Source organism: Cavia porcellus, unplaced genomic scaffold (assembly GCF_034190915.1).
Source record: "Cavia porcellus strain 051 isolate PalLab524CR breed Dunkin Hartley unplaced genomic scaffold, mCavPor4.1 scaffold_11, whole genome shotgun sequence".
In the NCBI taxonomy this organism is placed as follows: Eukaryota; Metazoa; Chordata; class Mammalia; order Rodentia; family Caviidae; genus Cavia; species Cavia porcellus.
In genome coordinates, this window is record NW_026947494.1 from 77864370 (window position 1) to 77883952 (window position 19583).

Sequence of the window (19583 nt, forward strand, 5' to 3'; positions counted from 1 at the left end):
AATTTTATTTTTGTAAAATTCTATTTTAAAGTAAGCCGAGTTTGTATTATTCTAAGCAATTTACAGGGCTTGTAACTTTGTGTATGATATGTTTGGAATGTATATACTGAAGTAATTATCTTAAATGTGGAAGCACAAAGTAGTAATTTTTTGATTCATGAAAGTCTTGCACAATTGCAGACTTACAGTAGCTCTTGGAACTGTTCTCCAATTCACAGTCATTGGCTGTACTTAAAACAAGCCGGTGGTAGGCAGGAAACTGGAGTATTTTAGCAATTTCAGGTGAAATGTTCTTTCTGCTGACATACAAGTTTGTCTCATTTTATTTTATTTTATTTGTTTATTTTTGGTACCCAGGATTGAACTCACAACCTTGCCCTTGCCAGGCAGGCACTTGTGCCACTGAACTAAATTCCCAGCCTGTCTCAAATGGAGAATTGCACCTTTATTAAAAAAAGAAAGAAGGAAAGAAAGAAAGAAAAGCAAGCAAGCTTTACTAGCATATGGGGGTATAGTACTGGTAAGGCAAAGCAAGAGGTTGGAGAAAAATGTAGCGAAGTTTATGTTCATTAAGAATTCAGCCTACTGTCTTGGCATGGTGATGTGTGCCTATAATCCCAGCACTCTGGGAAATTGAAGTAGAAAGATCACAAGTTCAGTCCCAGCCTAGGAAATTCAGCAAGACTGTGTCAAAGAATAAAACAGCGACATGGAGATATGGCTCAGTGCAACGGCCTTGGGTTCCAGCCCCATTTCTTAGGGAAAGGGTTTAGGGGCTCTGCATGAATAGTCAAAGTTTTTTCTTCTAGATGTTTGTGAGCTGAGCACAGAGGAGTGATCAAAAGAAAAAAGTTTCTTTCCTCAAGTAGCTTACTGAATGTTTACACGAAGTGCTAGGCCTTGTTTAAGGCACAGTGTCTGTAATAACTCATTTGGTCACCATCAGTGTGTTCGGTTATATAACTGAGCAACCAAACTAGGACACAGGTTAAATAATTTACCCGAAATCCCATAACTAGGAAATGGCAGCTGGCAGTACACATGGGAAACATGGTTGAAGGGAAATTTTTTATGTTAGAAAGACAGTGGTGGTGAACCTTTTAGTGCTTAAGTGATATGGTCATCCGCAGTGGCGTGCATGCCATAGGTTTGTCACCACTGATGAAGACGACGTGTTGGCTGGAGGGTGAATAATAGTGACATTAAGCTGTTTGGCCCAGGCTTCTGGGTGGCGAGTGTTACGCAGAGCATCAAGGTGCCCTTTGTGGGGGATGCGCTGCCCTTAGCCACTGTGACAGGTGCTCGAGTTGGGTACATGCCCACGGTACAGGGGTGAGATTGCGGTCCCATTCCAAAGTGATGGGCAGTCACCGAGGGTGTTAGCCAGGTAATGACATGTCCTGTAGGAGGATGACTATGTGTCCTTACGTGGACAGTAAATTACGAGTTCACAGCTTGTCACTTCCTTTCCTGTAGATTGGCGAGATGTCTCACTCCCTTAGTCATGAAACTTACAGTCTGTTTCATTTCTCCAAAGGATAGGGGCATGGGCTTATATTATACAACTAGGTTAATTCCTGATACCTAAGAACTGCTCAAAACTTATAGAAAATTATTAATTTTTTATTGAAAAATTTAGAATCTTACATTTACATTTAATGTTTTTTTTGCCTCACTGAGGTGAGAATTTTTCAGCAGGTTGAAACTTCCAGATATCTATCACACAGTCATCAGAGACTTGTTGGAAACGGAGTTTCTGGGATTTGAAACCACCACAGGTTGAATGAGTGGGCTGAGTAGGGAGCATTTCTGCCTTTAACAGTGGGAGTTGCAACTGGCCCAGTGGCACACGTCTTTAATCTCAGCAGTGAGGGATGTGGGGCAGTGTCACAGATTCGAGTCTTGTGTGGGCATTTTCATGAGATTCTGTTCAGAGTCTGAAAAGCGAGTGAGGGGTATATGTCAGAGCTAGAGTGCCCCTCAGTTTAATCCTCATTGCAACTGTCTCTCACCCCTAAAGAAGTTGCTGTCCTTAAACTTTGTATACACTATTCTGACCACTTTGGCTACTAGAGGTAGAGTTCAGGCCTTGGTCCCAGAGTATCTGTTTGTCCTGTCTTCCACCCCTGCCGTCTGGCTCTTGATGAGAGGACCCTCTATTCAAAGGTGGGGTGAGGGATATGTGTGTGATAATCGTCAACAATCTTGCTAGCAATGAAGTCGTTGCCTTGGACTCCACCTGCAGTCCCCAAGGGATTATAGATACCTATGGCCAGATGCACTTGTGAAGAGACCTCAGACTTTGTTGTCCAAACTTGATTTTCTTTTGATCCATAACCAGAGAATAATGTGTGGGGATACAGCCTCTTATATAAAGGGAACATTATGCACTAAGTGTTTTCCATGTTGCAAGGCTTGTGGGAGCCAAGGGTCTAATTACATAGAAGAAGATGACTCCTGTATACTGTTCCAAGGTGTGTGTGTGCACCTGTGTACTTAGACCAACTTGTAATTGTTTTCCGTTTGATGAGAACTTCTTCTTTGGTGAGAAAAGTAAAAACACTATAAGGAAAAATCAGGCAAGACCTAGCCTATAAAGCTGATTTTGTAGCTAATCTTGAATCCACCAGACTTCTGAGGAAGCTTCTTACCTTCCTTGTCCATTTTAGGTTTGTTTTCCATGTGTGTTTAGGGTCAAAGAGGGTACAGAACACATGGATAAAAGTCCCCTAGAACTAGAAGGAAAGAAAGATGCTACGTGCACCCTGTAATTATCTGAGCACAGTGAATCGCAGTTGGCTGGACTGCTTTGCAGTGATCTTATTAACAAGTTTGAGCACCAGAGCGCTATTGAGTCTCTTTCTCCAGGCCCAAGATGAGGACGTAGGTGTCATAGGTTGTGGGTCCCATCTGAGGGTGCCCTCAGTATTGCTTTGGTGCAGTCTGGGCTGGATCAGGGAGAATGGGTTTAGCTGGTTCTGAAATACAGTTCAGGGAGATGCTTGTAGAGCTAGGAATTCCCTTCTTTTCAGAAGCAGAGATGTAGATGATGAGTTATAATCAGCTCTGGTTCAGTGAAAATCAGTTAGTTTTTCTCCAGGAAATTTTTATGATTAAAATGCACTAGAAGCAGTTATTCATAAATTTCATTTTATCCCAGACATAGAGAATGGATCAGCCTAACTTTTAGTCTCTCAGTGAGACATACTTAGTTTCAAATTGAAGACAATTTGTTTTGCTCACTTCTCAAGTGTCTTCTCAGAATTAAGAATTTTCATGAAAAATCTAGTACGTAATTGATTCTCCTCACAGTGCTTCTCCTTCTTACAGACTTCTAATGAAAAGCAGGGTAAAAGAAAGGAGGCTTCATAGCCACGCATCTCTGCTTCCTAGAACCGAATTAAATGTCAGAACTGTAAAAGCAAGTTGTTCTGATATACCTGATTTAGGTAAGAATGATTCTTCTCCAGTGAGCTCCTGTTTGTATAGCAATTCATTCCCTTCTTCTCTTATATGATCCATAATATAGAAGTTACACGTTTGTTAAAAATCCGTAATATAGATTCATCCCACTTTGAGTGTTTTAGTCACTTGCCTAATGCCTTAGTTACTAAGAGTGACTCTATGAAGACACTTTAAAGTCATTCCCACACTGTGGATGCCACTGCCTTGGTACTGCCACGTTCATCTTAAGAGGGAAGTAGGTGACAAACAGGAAATTTACCAAAACTGCCGAATTATTCTGTTTGCTTTCTATATTGTTTCTCTTTACCACAAGACATTGATCCTTATTGGTAGTCTGCGTTGCCTTTGACCTCAGGTACTCATACTTTCTGTTTTGCCTTTATGTGCATGTGTGCATGCTCACAATCTACTCCTCAAATCCATCCCCTTTTGTAGTATTAGGAATCATGTGTCAGGCAAGTGCACTATCACTTAGCTGCACCCCAGTCCTTCTCACGCTTATTTACATAGTATGGCACACTTATTTACATTTATGTAGTATTACACTTACTTACATTTATTTATTTACATTTACTTATTACATTTACTTATTTACATTGTATTTACGTTACTTATTTACATTTACTTATTTACATTTACATAGTATAAAGTTTTAAAGTGTACAGTTCAGTGCTTTTTAGTAAATTTGTGCAGTTACGCAAACATTACCACAATCCAGTTTGAAAGCACTTCTCTTCTGTGTCTATAGATTTGTCTTTCGGGCTTTTGAAGTAAATGAAACAATATGTAGTCTTGAGTCTAGGTTCTTTGATTTAGCTGTATTTTCAAGGTTCTTCCATGCTGTAATATGTAGGAGGACTTTATTCCTTTTTATGACTAATATTCTATTGAACAGATATTTCAGAGTTTGTGTATCTGTTCATTAGCTGTGGACATTTGATTTAACAGTTTTTGGCTATGAGGAATAATGCTACTGTGAACATTCACGTATAAGGCTTTGTGTGAGTATGTTTTCTGTCTCTTAGATGGATCCCCAAGCGTGGAATTCTTGGACTGCATGTAAATTTATGTTTAGTTTTTAAGATACGTCAAAGGGTTTCACAGCGGCTGCACTGGTTTTACACCCTTATCAGCACTGTATGAAGTTTCAGTTCCTCCGTGTGCGCCTGCCAGCTCCCCTCCACCGTGGTAGGTAAGCACACACTCTGGTCCTTGAGCCGTAGCCGAGCTGTTCATGGTGTAATGGCCATCTGAGGGAGTGTGAATTGTTAGCTCACTGCAGTTTTAATTTGGCACTTTAATAATTGGTGTGTATAGCATCTGTTTGTGTCTTATCAGCCATGTGTGTAACTTCTGCAGTGGCATGTCTGTTAGTTAGCTTTCTTTCGTTATGGCACAATACCTCAGTCACAACCTAGAGGAGGAAGGGTTTATTTTGGCTTATGATTCCTGAGGTTTTAGACCGAGGTTGGTTTGTTCTGTTGTTTCTTGGCCCATGCGTGAGGCGGACTGTCATGGTGGAGAAAGCGGTGGCCAGAATGAAGGAAAGAGTGGAGAATACCTGCCAGAGAGAGACCCTGTGGATGGTGCCACTGCCATTTAGGGAGGGTCTCCCCCCGAGTTGGTGGTGCCGTTTGCCTGTTGTCTCTGGAAGGAGTTTCACAGACACATCCCAAGTGTACTTACTGATGTCCTGAACATTTCTGAAATCAGTCAAATTAACCATCGAGTTATCATGCAGATTTTTAAATTGGGTTGTTTATATCCTTATTGTGTGTGTGTGTGTGTGTGTGTGTGTGTGTGTGTGTGTGTGTGTGAGAGACAGGGTCTAGCTGTGTATGTAGTTCAGATGGGCTTTGAACTCATTTTTAGCCTAGGCTGGCCTCAAACTCCGAGTAATCCTCCTACCTGAGCCTCCTGAGTGCTGGGATTACAAGTGTGTGCTACCCTGCCAGCATGTGTATTTTATTACAAAGCAACATAGAATAATGAAAAAATTAAGTAGTAAGAGTTTTTAAAATTGATTTGTTTTATTTTCTTATACTAGTAGAAGTATGACAAAATACTTCTATGAAAATTGCTGTAAATGATATTCTGAGTGTCTTGAGTTTTTATCTTCAGTATAAACCTCTCCCCACCTGGATCATTTATATAATAGAGTATTACTATTTTATAGTTCTTTATTTCTGTGTTTGTTAAAATCTATTTATAGTCCTTTAATCAGTATCACACTTACTCTTTATCATTTGCAGACCTATAGAGGAGCAAAAAGTTTTGCTTGCTGTGCATGTTCCTTGCTGAGGGGGGACAGAAGCTGAGCTCTCTCACCTGTCTCAACTGTCAGACTGAGGGATGGTGGTTGGAGACCCAAAGGACCAGGTAGTGCTTGAAGGTCCACATAACCCTGGGCCTCCTCACCGTGGCTTGGATCCTGAATATGGATGGCACCAGTTAGTCCTTGGGAAAGCTTCAGGCAAATCAGTAACTTAAGTTCATGCTTTCTTTTAAAAAGTAAATAAATGAGTTTAGGATTTGGGATTGTAACGTGTGGTATATGTCCGGATGTGTGTCACTGCAGAGGGTCCCAGGAGGTTCCCACGGCAGGGTAAGGAACTTAAGTGAGGAAAGTGGCTCCATCCTCAGGACCATCAAAGCAAAACTGTCTCTGAGTGAAGTTTTATTAGAGGAGATGAACTGTACCTTGGCACTCACTTGATACGAAACCTAATAAAAGAATGACAAGGAAAATCCTCTATTTTATATTTTATACAAACTTAAAATGTTGAGTCTCTACCTCAGTCCTCCTGCAAGACAAAATTTTCAGTGAATTTTTTTCTCCTGTGTTTGCTTTTTTTTTTTTTTTTTTCTTAATTACTAAAGGCAAAAACTTGAGCACTGGTCTCTTTTATTTTGTGGGAGAGGTCAAAATCCAAAAATCCAAAATTACCAAAAGATGTACTTTGAAATATCCTCCTTTTCCACATCCATGTTCTCATGTTGTCCTACTCCATTTCCACAGTACACTGCAGTTTTTCATAATTCATGGTGAATGTTTATATGGATAATAATAAATGCAACGTATTTATTTAATTTGTTCTAATAGATTTCTATCAAACAGCCAAAAATAAATTAATTTTGAGCACCATGTATTTATTCATGAGATTTATTTCTGTGGAATGCCTTATCCACTAATATCAGATAAAATAATTTTGACATACATTATTTTTCCAATATATTTTAAAATTAAAATTTGAAAAATATTCCTTTTATGTACTTTGTTTATATCATTTGCTACTGAACTGTGGACTTTGTAAATTCGACACCATAGATGAATTTATATATTTTACTATTTATTTCTTTAAAATATTTAGACATTATGCCAGCTGCTAAGAGTACAGCCATGTATAAGATATGTTCCTTACCATTTAAATTGTGTATGATCCTCATGAAATAGCAATGGAAACTTAGTGTTGCTCTTACCCACTGTTCATTTAGCTCAGTAAATTATTCACTGAATATGTGACTGTCACTCTGCTGGCTCTGAATGTCTTCAGGTACTTAAAAAATAAATACACAGTGGAATAAAGAATCCAGTGAAAATGGCTTTGTGGGAAAATAATTTCATTGGAAAGAATTTGGATTGAGATCTGAAGTGAGGTGAATGACCTTTTAAAACTATTCTCTCTTCTAATTGGACAAATTTATTCTCAGTTTACTGACTTTTCTTTGGTAATAAAGTTAATCTCTTCCAGGGTACATATGAGGTATAGTCCTGAGTTGCTATGGATATAGGAAGTATGGCAGTTAGCACCCCCTTAGATATGTAAATGAGCTTTTATGACATCTGTTAATTGATATTTTGACAAGTTTTTATACAAGGCTTTGAGTCCATTTTCAGATCTTGTTTAAATGTGTTTCTGAGATTCACGTGTAACCCAAAGAAGTGGCACTTTTATGTCTATAGAGGAGACTGAATGGTTGCAGCTTGTTTTGGTAAACAGAACTTGTTTTATGAGGCCTTTCCGAAACCTAAGGAGCAGGGAACCGGTCTCTAATTTTGTTAGCTTCATAATAGTTCAGCTGACATGTCAAGATTGAGAAGCTTTGACAGCGTTCATTTTTAATATGCTTTTCCAGTGTTGCATAGGATGTAAAATTTTAAAAGTCAAAAAATTTTAAATAGCAGCATATAAAGGCAGTTTCTCTAGTCATCAAGTTAGTGCTTACTTGAACATTTGCTAATTCTGTTTTTTCCCTTTTCATTTATCTACCTTTGCAGTATTTTATGTCTCATTGCAGGCTGTTCACTGCGAAAAAGAGAGAAACCTAGTCTTGTCTGTTTACCTGTTATCATCCCTAATCACATCTGATCACTTACACATTTTCTCAAACCTGATTTTATACGAGTAGAATCTGTAATAAAATATTGCTGAAAGATGTTCTTGGGTGTATTTTAATCTCACTGACAGCATGTTAGGTTCACAGAAACCAGATAACTGGTTCATCTGCTCCCCCTTGTGGTAGACACTCAGGATTAGCCCAAAAAGCTTTTGTTTATAGATTTTAAAACCTCTATTACTCTCTAGTGAGAAGAGACAGAGATTTGGATAATCTGAAGTATATTTTAAGAATAATTTAGATTGGACTCTGGGTGACAGTTGGCAGGATGTGACTTAACGCTGCTGAGTCCAGGTACATGCTCAGATTACCTGCATGACTGGGCGCCCCAGGTGCTGTCCAGAGAGTCTGTCTGCCTGTCCGGGGTGGGATCAGACATCTACAGTTATGTTCAGGTCAAATTTAATCTGCTTTATAACTTTAATTTGAAGATTTACAGGTTATTTTAATATGCAATCAGGATTATACTCTCTTCTACAACCAAACATTTAGGGAGGGCATATCAAGATCTCTAATGATAGTTTGTTACCTTCCTGGTACTTAGCACTGTATAGAGCACTTTTACATAGTTTATATATTGTGTATTATATAATTATTGCGTGTTATATAAAAGGGATTCCTTTTATATAGTAAGCAGTCTTTAAAGCAGTAACTGAATGATCTTAGATTACACAATAGTTGAGAGGAAAAACAAGGGTTGCAAATCAAGACCTCTGATTTTAAATCTTTTTCACACACCAGTGTTTCGGCCTCAGAGTCCTCAGCTGAAATGAGAGATCTTGAATTGTTTCATGACTGGAGTTCTAGTTGTGTATGGTGAAGTGCTTTTTGCCTATGGCTTCATTCTGTGAATGAGTTTTGCACAAATGAGCTGAGGACGTAGCTGTGTTCAGCTTTAGTGTGAAGCGCGCAGGTTTCCTGGGTCTCTGTCAGGCAGGGCTGTCTCCAGCTGTGCCACGTTGCCAAGCAGTTGACTGTAGCATGAGACTGATGTAGATGTAAATGAGAAATAGGATTATTGCATAAACAGTTGGTATCTAAACCTAATAATTATTGACCTTTATGTGTCCAGCTTTGGCTAACTGAGTAGTTGGTAGATAAATCAGGTTTGTTAGATCCCATTACTACACAAAAAGCAGTCTTTAGACACTATATTGGAATTTTGTTCTTTGTTATAATAAATGGGCCTTTCCATTATTTTATGATTATTTCTAGTATTTTATAAGATACCCAGGTATTTATTAATAAATATTTGTTTTAATAAACTTTGATTCTGTATAGATTTCTTCTATTTTCAATGTTTATTCAGCTGTTAAAAATGTTAGGTAACATAGCATTTTCTATTTTTGAAAACCCATGCTATAAAAATTAAGTTTATGTCATAGAAAAATCTTTCATAACATTGAAATCCGTAAATAAAAAATCAAATTTATGCTTTATCTGACCTGTTAATGACATCTTTTAAGTACTGTTTCAGTTCTTCCACTGATAACTTGCACTTTTCTGTTAGATATCTACAGTATTACTTGTTTATTTGGACATTTATGCTCTTACTCATTTTTCATTTCTTTCACTATTTTTTCGATTGAAAAAATTATACATGTACAGTTAAAGCATACTTCTGGCAAAAGCCTGTAATGATGAAAATGTTCATCTCTATCCCAAACCTTTCAGTTCCCTTTCTCGCAAGCAGCTATGTATACTTTCTCTGTTCCTGTGTCTTATTTCCTTTTTGTTTAATAACGTATCAAATCAGAATTGTAATAAACAATATTGCACTACATTTTATATACATTTGATGTTTTCTAGTTTTATGTCATTCTAAATAAATGAGATTAGTGACATTTAATTCTGCCTTTTATTAATATATCTTTTCAGTGTTAATTTTAGACAAATAATGATAAGGATATGCCTCCATGTTACTTTAAAATTAAGCAGTTTCATCTATTTTATAAACATACATGGTTTTTTACTCTAGATATTAGTTATTTTACATATGCATGTTTGTGAAACAAATCTTATATGTTAATGAAATTATGTCTTATTTTTAACCATCTTGTGTCAAGGTTGATATAAAAAGAAATTATTGTGAAAAAATATCAAGACATTTTTGTACATTTAAACCTTACTTTTTTGTGTGTGTGTTTTTCGTTTTTACGGGTACCAGGGATTGAACTCACAACTGCCTGCTTGGAAGGCAGGCACTTACGCTGCTGAGCTAAATCCCCAGCTCTAAACCTTACATTTAAAAACTACTATTTTGTTTCTAAGAAGTAAAAAGAGCCAGTGGTATCTTTAATAAGGAATAACTGTAGTTCCTTTTCCTGTTAACTCTGAAATTCATACTTCTTTTAATAAGATAATCAGAAATGAGTAGAACTCGATTTCTTCGCGCCTGTTTACTGACTTTCTGCCTTAGGTCTTATGGGAAGTACAGAATACCAGTGGTGTTGATCTTTTTTTGTTGATCTCTTCCTTACGCAGCCCTAATCCTTTTTCCTAAAAATGGTTAAATAGTATAACTAGATTCTTAATGAATACTGATAATAGAAAAGTTTTTGTTAAGTTTTACATTCAGTGTGCCGACTTAAAAAGTAAAAGGAAAGTTTGATTCACTTTATAAAATAGTTTTGTCTCATGTTCATATTGTTAAGTCATTGAACCTTTGGTTGTGTTTTGTTTGTTTGTTTGTTTTTGTTTTGGTGATACTGGTGCTTTACGAGGCAATATCCCTAGTTATTTTTTTCATTTTGAGGCAGGGTGTTCTAGTTTGCCCACACTAGCCTCAAATGTGTGTTCCTCCTGCCTCACCTCTCCAACATCCCAGATTGCAAGCATGAGTTGTCATGCTTGAATTTGAATTTTTTAGTGAGGAATACTACTTTACTTGGTTTTTCCTAATATTCTGTGTGTTGACCGTTATGGAAATACAAGTTCTCCAGGTATACAGATTCAATACTGTATTTTAAAAGTGATATGCCTGTGTATACTTTTCTAAGTTAAATTGTTTGGCACTTTTTTGGGGGTGGTGGTGGTGGTATTGGTACATGTACTAAGGTAAGTGCTGTGCCACTGAGTTTGGCACTTTTTAAAAAAGATTAAATTTTGGTTTTACTCAGTTTATAGTAATAATAAGCAGTTGTATGAGATTTTAAATGATTCTTGGATTCATGTTCCAGCTTTTAAATGAAGTCTTTACCAGTTCAAATGATCCCCAACAAGGAAGCAAAGCATTAAGATTGCCTCAGTTCATTTTTAAAAATATAAAAGCATTGCAAAGGAAGTTTATTTTCTTTGTTGTGATTTGCCAAATCAAGTACTTTTTAATTTAATCTAACTTTCTAAATACATTTTTCAAGTAGAATTAGTTTCTTTTTTTTTTTTTTAACACTAAACTCAGGAGTACTGTCATCCATTTGAATCCCAGTACTCTGTGGGAAGCTAATGATTCAAAAATTCAAGCCCAGCCTGGGCAACTTAGTGAGACCCTGCATGAGACCCCCCACCCCGCCTCAGTTGCCCAGTACTCAATGCCCAGTACTGCCACAAAGCGGATAGAATGGGATAGCGGCAGAGGTTAAGCACTATCCTTACGTGTTTTTGGCATGAAGATTGTCTCAACATTTTGGTTAAATTTTTATGTTTTGGGTTTTTCCAAGGTCACAAATCACATGCAAACATGATTATTTAGGACTGTTTTTTTGTTGTTGCTTTTGTTAACTTCAAAGTGCTTCATGGTGAGAACTCCAATATGTGCTGTATTTCTAATGACATTCACTAGGGGCACCTCCAGGTAGAAACACATTTCCTAAAAATACAGAAAATAAACTTTATTAGGAGACCAATCTCAAATTATAGTAAAAATTTAATGTCAAGTAGAAAATTTGACTGGCTCAGATTCAGAAGTGGAAGAGGAACTAACATGAGTAGATGAGACTGTTCCTTTCTTGTTGGTCATGAGCAGAATGTGCCTATACATTCTCAGTGAGCTAGTGTCAGAGTAGGGCAAGCTGCCTGCCTTCATTTACGGAAAAAAAGTGGGTACATGAGAGAGCCCTCTTCTCTACACCATTTCCTGGGAGGTCATGCCATCTGTAGTGATGTGGAGAAAGAAAGGGTGAAGTATACTGGAATGTGAGAGTCAGATGAACTCCGGACACATTCCGCTGGATCCTGGATCCAGAAGGCACATAGTGGAGTCTTCACCTGCAGACAGTCAGCATTTACATACTGGAAGTGGGGCTATTCTGAGACTTAATGTGGTCTGTGTCAGCTCATGATTTCAGGTATCAGAATTTCTAATTAGGACAAATGATAAACTAATAATAGTGAAGAACTTCAAGTGGATAAAAATGATCCTTCTGTACTGTGCATGTTGAGCCCTTGAAGTCCCGTGAAGGTTTAGCCTTATGCACACCAGGATTTTTTTTCAGTAGAAAAATCAGGGGGACTTTTGATTGATCTTTTCTTTATTAATGTGGATTGCTTCCGTTTACCTTTCAAATGTGTGGTCAGCAAGCGATGACATGTTTCCAGCTCTCTTTAAATGTTCCTGTGATAGATAAATGAACAGAAATTAAGAGAGCTCTGTAAAGGCATATTATTAATGTTTTTATAAAAATGCTACTACAATTGCAGGTCCTTTTGGAATAAATCATGGAATTGAACTTCATTCAGATGTGGTGGAATATGCCAAGGAAAAGCTGGAGAGTTTCATCAAAAATAGTGATAGCTTTGATAAGTAAGTATTCTATCTTTAGTTTTGCTTTGAAAGCACTTGATTGGTATGTGTGATAGTTTTGTTCTTGAACAGTGTTAGTTTATTACTTGTTGATCCTCACTTGCTCAATTGAATGTAGCCAAAATTAGTGTATTATAAAATGAGAAAAACTTAGCAAAATTGCTCAATTTTGTTCCATATAATTTTACAGTAAATTATAAATAAAATTTAATAATTTCATGCCTTTGTCAATTGTTAGTAAAGTTCTGTTCATTAAATATACAAGTAGCTTTTCTGGTGATAAACCATCAAGTTGCTTGTGGTTACAGAATTTTCCTGGACCTGGTTTTACAGCTTTTGGATAGTAATTTATATTATTCTGTTTGCAACATAATTATGGTACCTATTAGCTTTCAAGGGTCTTTCTTTAAAATATTCAGGTACTTTGTTTTATGTCCTGATGAAATTATCGTGGAATACATCGATGCATCATATAATAGGTTTGTGTTCGTGGAATTTACAAAACTATTGTTTTGAACTTACTCTGTCTTTGAAGTGTTGTCCAGGCTTTGGTCCGTGAGTTGGCAGGGAGTCTTACTTGGTGTGTAATCTTAGAAAATTCTCCCCTGATGGTACTGTGAAACAAGGGCTTTTGTGCTAATGCCCAAGAACTGTAGAACTATGGAAAATTTGGAGGGCTTTGACATGTTTCATTTTTTTGCATCACTTGTCATGTTTTTAGAGAGAAAAAAAAAGCCTTAGGATAGAAAACAAAAGAGTAGTTACTTTACATAGCAAAGTTTTAATGCAAAAGCATGGTTTCAGCTTGACTTGCAGGCCTGGGCCCTAATCCATCTTCAGCCCCTAGCACAACTGATCATCAGTGTGAGAGATTTGGGGAGACTGGGTCAGAACTGGGAGTTCCCTTTAGAGAGAATTGGCCTGGAGGACCCTGTCAAAAGAGGGGCCCAGAGGGTTCTGTGAATGTCTTCAGGGGAGTGTGTTTTTTTTCCTTCTCCGTTTGCCTTTCTTCCTTCCCCTTGCATTCATTCTTGCTGCCATTGCTAGTGTGTGTATAGTGACTTTTGAACAGAGAACTAACGTGCTGCAGAAAGTCTTTAGTACTGGAGGGAAGGCAAGGTCTCAGATCTCGAGTACCTGTGGTGTGATTGCAGTTGGGTTATTAAAGATCTCAGGCAGACTTGGGGAGTTAGAAATACTCAGATTTAATGTTTTTACAATTAACTCTAGATTTAAGCAAGTCACTTCAACTTCATCTTTACACTTCCTTGTAAATAATTAATATCTGATTTGCAGTCTCAATCATTTTTCAATTGCTTACTGTGTTGGTTCATATTTTATTTCACAAAAATACATTTAACAGAAATGAAAATGTTTAGCCTGTTTTATTTCATAAAAAAATTGTGTGTCATTTTGTATTCTTTTGTGTCTCATTTTCATCTTGTGATTACAATTATTATGTAGTTATTGGGACTATAAAATTTTTAAAATTCTTTGAATTCTCATTAGTTGTATGTTTTGATATTAAAATTAGCACACACATAAGGGCTTTTAAAATATATTTAAAGTTAAAAATTAAAAACTGTTAGTAAATTCAAATGTGTAAGAGAATTCAGTTTTGGGCCATTGGGTAGAAAAGACTTTAGGAAAAACTTTGAATCACTGAAGCAACTCTGTTCAAGTTTATTGCTGACAAGTGGTTCTAAGAAACAGAATGATTTGCGTCCTTTTTTCCTTGATGTAATTTAAATATTAATTCATAGCACAGGTAATTTTGAAAGTTACATATGAATGTTTCTAAACTTAAAAATTGTTTTCATATAATTATAAAGTGATAAAATTTCTTTGACTTTGTGTTTCTTGAGTTTTGCTTTTACTGTGTTATATAGGTTCATTATTCATAAAATAATGATTCATAAAATACAGTGATTTGATTGATGTAAACGGTTCTCAAAAGTTTAATGTTTGTGTTGTTTTAGTTATAGTTAGTTAGATCTTATAATATGTCTTATTTTTAACACTTCTTTTCCTTCTAAAACAACCTGTTTTGGAAACATTCTTAACCTAATCTGAAGAAGCTAATTCAGGAAATTTTATTCTTGTTTTTAAATCAGTGTCCTGAAATATTGACGTAAAAAATGTTATATTAAAAAAGTGCATTATATACAAAGAATAGCAGGAATAGGAAAGTAGTTGAGTAGTTGGAAATACTTAAAGTTGTTGGTTATACAGCTGACTCATTTTCTAATTATTTTTAATAATTCGTTTTAGAAATTGAAATTATAAAGACACGGTAGTTTTCTTTTTGTCCTGCTTGTGTTTGCATGAATTTACAGTTTTCTTGATGTTTGGGGATAATACTCATACTTATTTTCAATTTTTAAAAAGTTTAAAAACTTGACTCTGTAAGCTGGGTGAAGTGGCAGGTGCCTGTAGGTTCTCCCTGCAGTCCAAGAGACTGACGTGGGAGAATCACGAGTATGAGCCCATCCTGGGCAATTTAGCGAGACCCTGGCTTAAAGCAAAATTAGAGGGAAGGTGCTGAGGATCGGACTCTAAATGAAGGCTCTGAGATCAGTCCTCAGTGCTGCAAAACAAAGCAACCAGGTGACTTGCTGTGCTAAGAGGTTCTAGAAATTATCTTTCCAAGCAGTATTAATGTATTTATTACAGGTCATTAAAATTTGTTATTTTAATTAACAAAATGTAAAATAACTGAGGAAAATGAATTATTACTCCTGTTTTTGTATCAGATTATCCTTAATTATATTTAACATGGAGAGAATAGGTAAAGTTTAATACTCTACCAGTATTTATCCTGTTAGTTTGGATCTTTATCACTCCCTTGATAAAAAGAATTGTATACCTCATGATTGAAACCTATGTTGCTAAAATTTTCTAATGTGCATTTATTGCATATTGGAGTGAACTTCCTAATACAATAGATTGGGTAGGATAGAGTCTATAATCAACACTGGAATATATAAGATTATTTCGTGAAAAATACAAATGAGTGTTTGGGGCATATACAAAGCTTCAATCTTATGTGTTGAAAACATTATTTCTCCTTTAGATAAAGAAATTATTGTATGTACTTTTAAACTCTCTATGTCCTAGTCCTGTGTTAGCAAATTTAACTATTCTTCATTTACTCTGCTTGGACCTGGAGAAAAGAGCTCTTAATTATGGATTTAGTCTTGATATCTGTGGTGTTCCCAGATTTACAATAGTCATCTGATTTCAAGAGTTCTCTAAAAAATTTACAAACCTTTCCCACAAACTGCCAGGTAATAAATCTTTCAGGCTTTGTGAAGTGCTCTTTTAAAGCCATTGGTTTTTGTCTTTCAAGTAAAGAAGTAAGAAAATGAAAGAATATGAGAGTGTTACACTAATACTTCACTCACAAAACAAGGTGCAGATGGGTCTCGGCCTGCTGTCATCTGTTTGCTGATCTGGGTTGTACTCTTTACATGCACTGTCCAAAACACTCTTTTTAACAGTTTATTTTGATCTAAAAAAGTCTTCAGGCCTTATTTGCCAGGAGTGAAGAGGATCCAAGGTTATCTGGTTTTGGTAAGGGAAGAGAAAGGTTGGAAAAAGTCAGATTATACAAATTAGCATTTGTGAGGACAGCAGTAACATGCAAAGTGTTCTTTCCCACTGTAGTTATTTGGGAAGAGTGTATCACTTAAAGGAGTCTGCATGTGAACTCTCGCCCTGTAAATACTTTGAAAATGAGTTGGTATTGGCTGAACGTTTACTTGCAGCTGTATGTATCTATATTGGTATGTTTACACATATGCCCTTGACGAGATCTCCTATGCATGCTTCAGAGAGTGCCATGTCTTGATTGGTAGTTCCTATCCCCCCTCCTTCCAAGGTGGCTTTTGCTTGGAAAACACTGTGGTTAGCAACCAAATGAGTGCCGTATATTTTGACTTATTAGAGGTTTCCAGTCCATGTGAATATAAAAGGTTGGTGTTGCTTTATAGGTGACCACTTAAATAAGGCATATGAGTAATGAAAACAGCAGGGAGATGATAAGCAGTATCTAATATGCATTGTTTCATAATTTTAGAGACCATATTAATATGTACATCTCCAAGATGTTGGAAAACCTAAGGTTGGAGAGGCTATAACCTGTGCTAGGAAGCTTTTTTTAGTTCTGATTTGGCTATGATGATGTAAAAATTAATTTACTATGATATTTCAATCAGTAAGCTGTTATCGATGAATTACAGCCTAGTAACTCAGCATCAGTTATAAAATTTGAAAGAAAACTTTTATATTTATCATTTCCTTCAGGTTAGAATTGCAAAATGTTGTTAATATTAAATGCACTGTAGTATTCACATTAATTCTGTTCATTACAAAGACCTATGACTTGAATTTTTATTAGGCATGAGGAAGACAGAAGCAATTCCTTCTTCATATTTGCTATGCTTAAAAGCTTGTAGTTAGGTATGGCAGCATCAGTATTCTAATTTTTAAGTTACAGGTTCATTTTCAACATGACTTGTTTGAAAAATAAATGCTTTTATGTTTAGTCAACTTCTATCACTACAGTAATTTACTTTTAAATTTTAAAGAGAATTAAGGCATAAGTGAAGTAATTGTACTATTATGATTCACTATACATTCATTTCTCATATATTTGTATAATTTAATATTAATTATGTTCAGAAGTAGTTTTATAAGAATTATTTCAAGTTGTGAACACATTTTTTAATAATGAAAAATAAGCATTGAAACTGGAGACCCTTCAAAATACTGATCAGGGTCATCACTTACATACATTAGCATTCATTAAGAATGACATGGGAAAAAGTTAAAACACATTTCTATTGTTTAAATACACAAAGGATCATCTTTATAATGCTTACATATCACAGTTTCTGTTAAGTATTTAGAGATTGTTTTTGTTCCTGTGGATTTCTTTAAGGCTTTATTCAATGAAAAATCCCTGTATAATTCACCACCAACACTTTGCTTTAGATAATGCTTGAATTCTGATAAGAGTTTGATGCATTTGGAAGGGAAAACCCTTGAAAAGGTAAAGTTTTTAAAAAAGATTTAATCAATAATTTAATTGTTGGTCATAACAATATTTGAATAATATATTTGAAGATCAAGAGTTTAATATTTCCCTGGTTCATGTACCCCCAGAAAGGTCTAAATTGTTTTCGTTTTTTTTTTAATACCCATGCCTCTTAAAATACATATGTTAACAGAATGTTTTGAGGAAAAGAAAGTCTCATAATTCATGTGTCAGGTTGTTTTGAATGAGGTCTGAGAACAAGGTAGGATCTTTCCCATGTCCTTTATTCCACTGGCATTATTGTCTAAAATTTCAGTGACACTGTCCTGTGGCACCTGATAAACTAGGTGTGCAAATTGTCAGTCCCCACTTCACAGTGTATTGAAGGGGAATGTTGTTTTTTCTACTCTCAGTCAGCTCCTAGACCTAGACTATCCGTCTAAGAGGGAAGCTACAGGGCAAGGCTAGGTCACCCTGATCTCCTAGCAGCTTATCAAAAGAATTATATGGGCAAGTTGGCAAGGTCCCTGCTGTGAACGAAATCATCTGTCCGTCTCACGATGAAGATATCCCATCATGCACCTATAAAGAAACCCACTGCTCAGGTAAGTGATTAGAATCCTGGTCTTACTTTGGGTCAGGGTTCATGTTCTAAAACAAGATACCTGTCTGTTCTGTATTCTCTCAAATGGGATTTTCATTGTACATTTTGGTAAGTATATGTCTAAAAAAGTCATTGATTTTTCAGATTTCAATTAATAGATGATTATAAGCCTAAAGTTAGTATACATATTTTAGGTTGTAAATTTTTTTTCTGCACATGGAAGTCTTTATTTAAGAGCATGAGTTATCTATGAAAAATTTGTTTTAAAACATTTCTTAGGATAAAAAAAGTTGCTAATTAGCATCTTACATACTTACAGGCATAAAATTTTAATGGACTCCTAATTTAAGTAGAAAAACTAGAGAAGGTGCACAGAACTATTCTTTAACAAGTAATAGCCACATTAAAAGTTACTGTGGTGTTCTTACCATTTTTTGTTCCGTAGGTTTCATTTAATGCATGGTTGATGTGAAAAGGTAGAAGTCTGATTTCCTTTTTCACTATTTATTAACCTGATATATAGATATAAATTTATAAATACAATTTTATAATAAACAGCTTTTGTTTATTGCTAAGTCTTTGAGATTATACAGTAATTGTATTTGTGGTTTAAAATTTGTCTGTTGTCTATAGATTTTACAAACTTTGATAAGATACAGGTTTTGGAAGACAGTGAAAACCTAAGAGGGAAAAACGTTTTCTTTATTCTCTGCTCTCTTTGGGCTTATCAGTAGCAGTTGTAGTTTATTCTGTTTGATCAAAATGGTAGTCACTGTTTATGTCCTCAAATCAATCATTTTATTAATCATATACATATATGAGTATATCCATATTTACCTCAGATTAACCATATACTTTTTTGGGGAGAAAAAGCAGTAGAATATTGGTTATTCTATAACTAGGATATGGTGGGAATTTATTTACATGAAACGCTCTCACAAAAACAAGCCATTAAACTTGTAGATGAAAATACAAAACATTTAAGATTCTTGTAGTCAGAAATACTAAAATTCACCTATAAATACCTTAATTAGTAAAATTAACCCATAGTCCACTTACAGATTTCCTTGTGTTGGTTTTTCTGGAGGTACGACACCCTGGGGATTGATTCCAGAGCAGTACACCTCTGCGCTATGGCCTCGGCCTGTTCGTTAAATTAAATCCTATTTATTTATTTTATTTTTATTTTTAGTCTATGACAGTCTTTTTCTGGACTTTTCACCTAAAATCCTTCTGCCTTCCCCAGTAATTGAGATTTCAGGCCTGTACCACTATGGCTGGCATCATTTGTAGCTATTTATTTCTAGTTTAGTTTTGCTTTGTTTTTAGTGTAGCAG

At 35.7% G+C, this 19583-nt stretch overlaps 1 protein-coding gene and 1 long non-coding RNA gene across 5 annotated transcripts in view; both read left to right on the top strand.

Moving 5' to 3' along the window:
* The window catches only part of Pcmtd1 (protein-L-isoaspartate (D-aspartate) O-methyltransferase domain containing 1), a 77274-nt gene that overhangs the window by 41550 nt on the left and 16141 nt on the right, over positions 1–19583 (top strand). For 3 of the 4 annotated variants that reach the window (XM_013148485.2, XM_013148487.2, XM_063258512.1), the window contains one exon: positions 12502–12604. In XM_013148485.2, the coding sequence (XP_013003939.1) occupies positions 12502–12604 (103 nt within the window). Of the gene's footprint in view, positions 1–12501; positions 12605–18055; positions 18248–19583 lie in introns of those variants that run through there. The other variant, XM_013148486.2, reaches the window with a different exon arrangement.
* On the top strand, positions 5–9644 carry LOC134478153 (uncharacterized). Its single transcript, XR_010050632.1, has 3 exons — positions 5–1778; positions 3331–4657; positions 5718–9644. It is a non-coding gene; the product is annotated as an uncharacterized LOC134478153 (long non-coding RNA).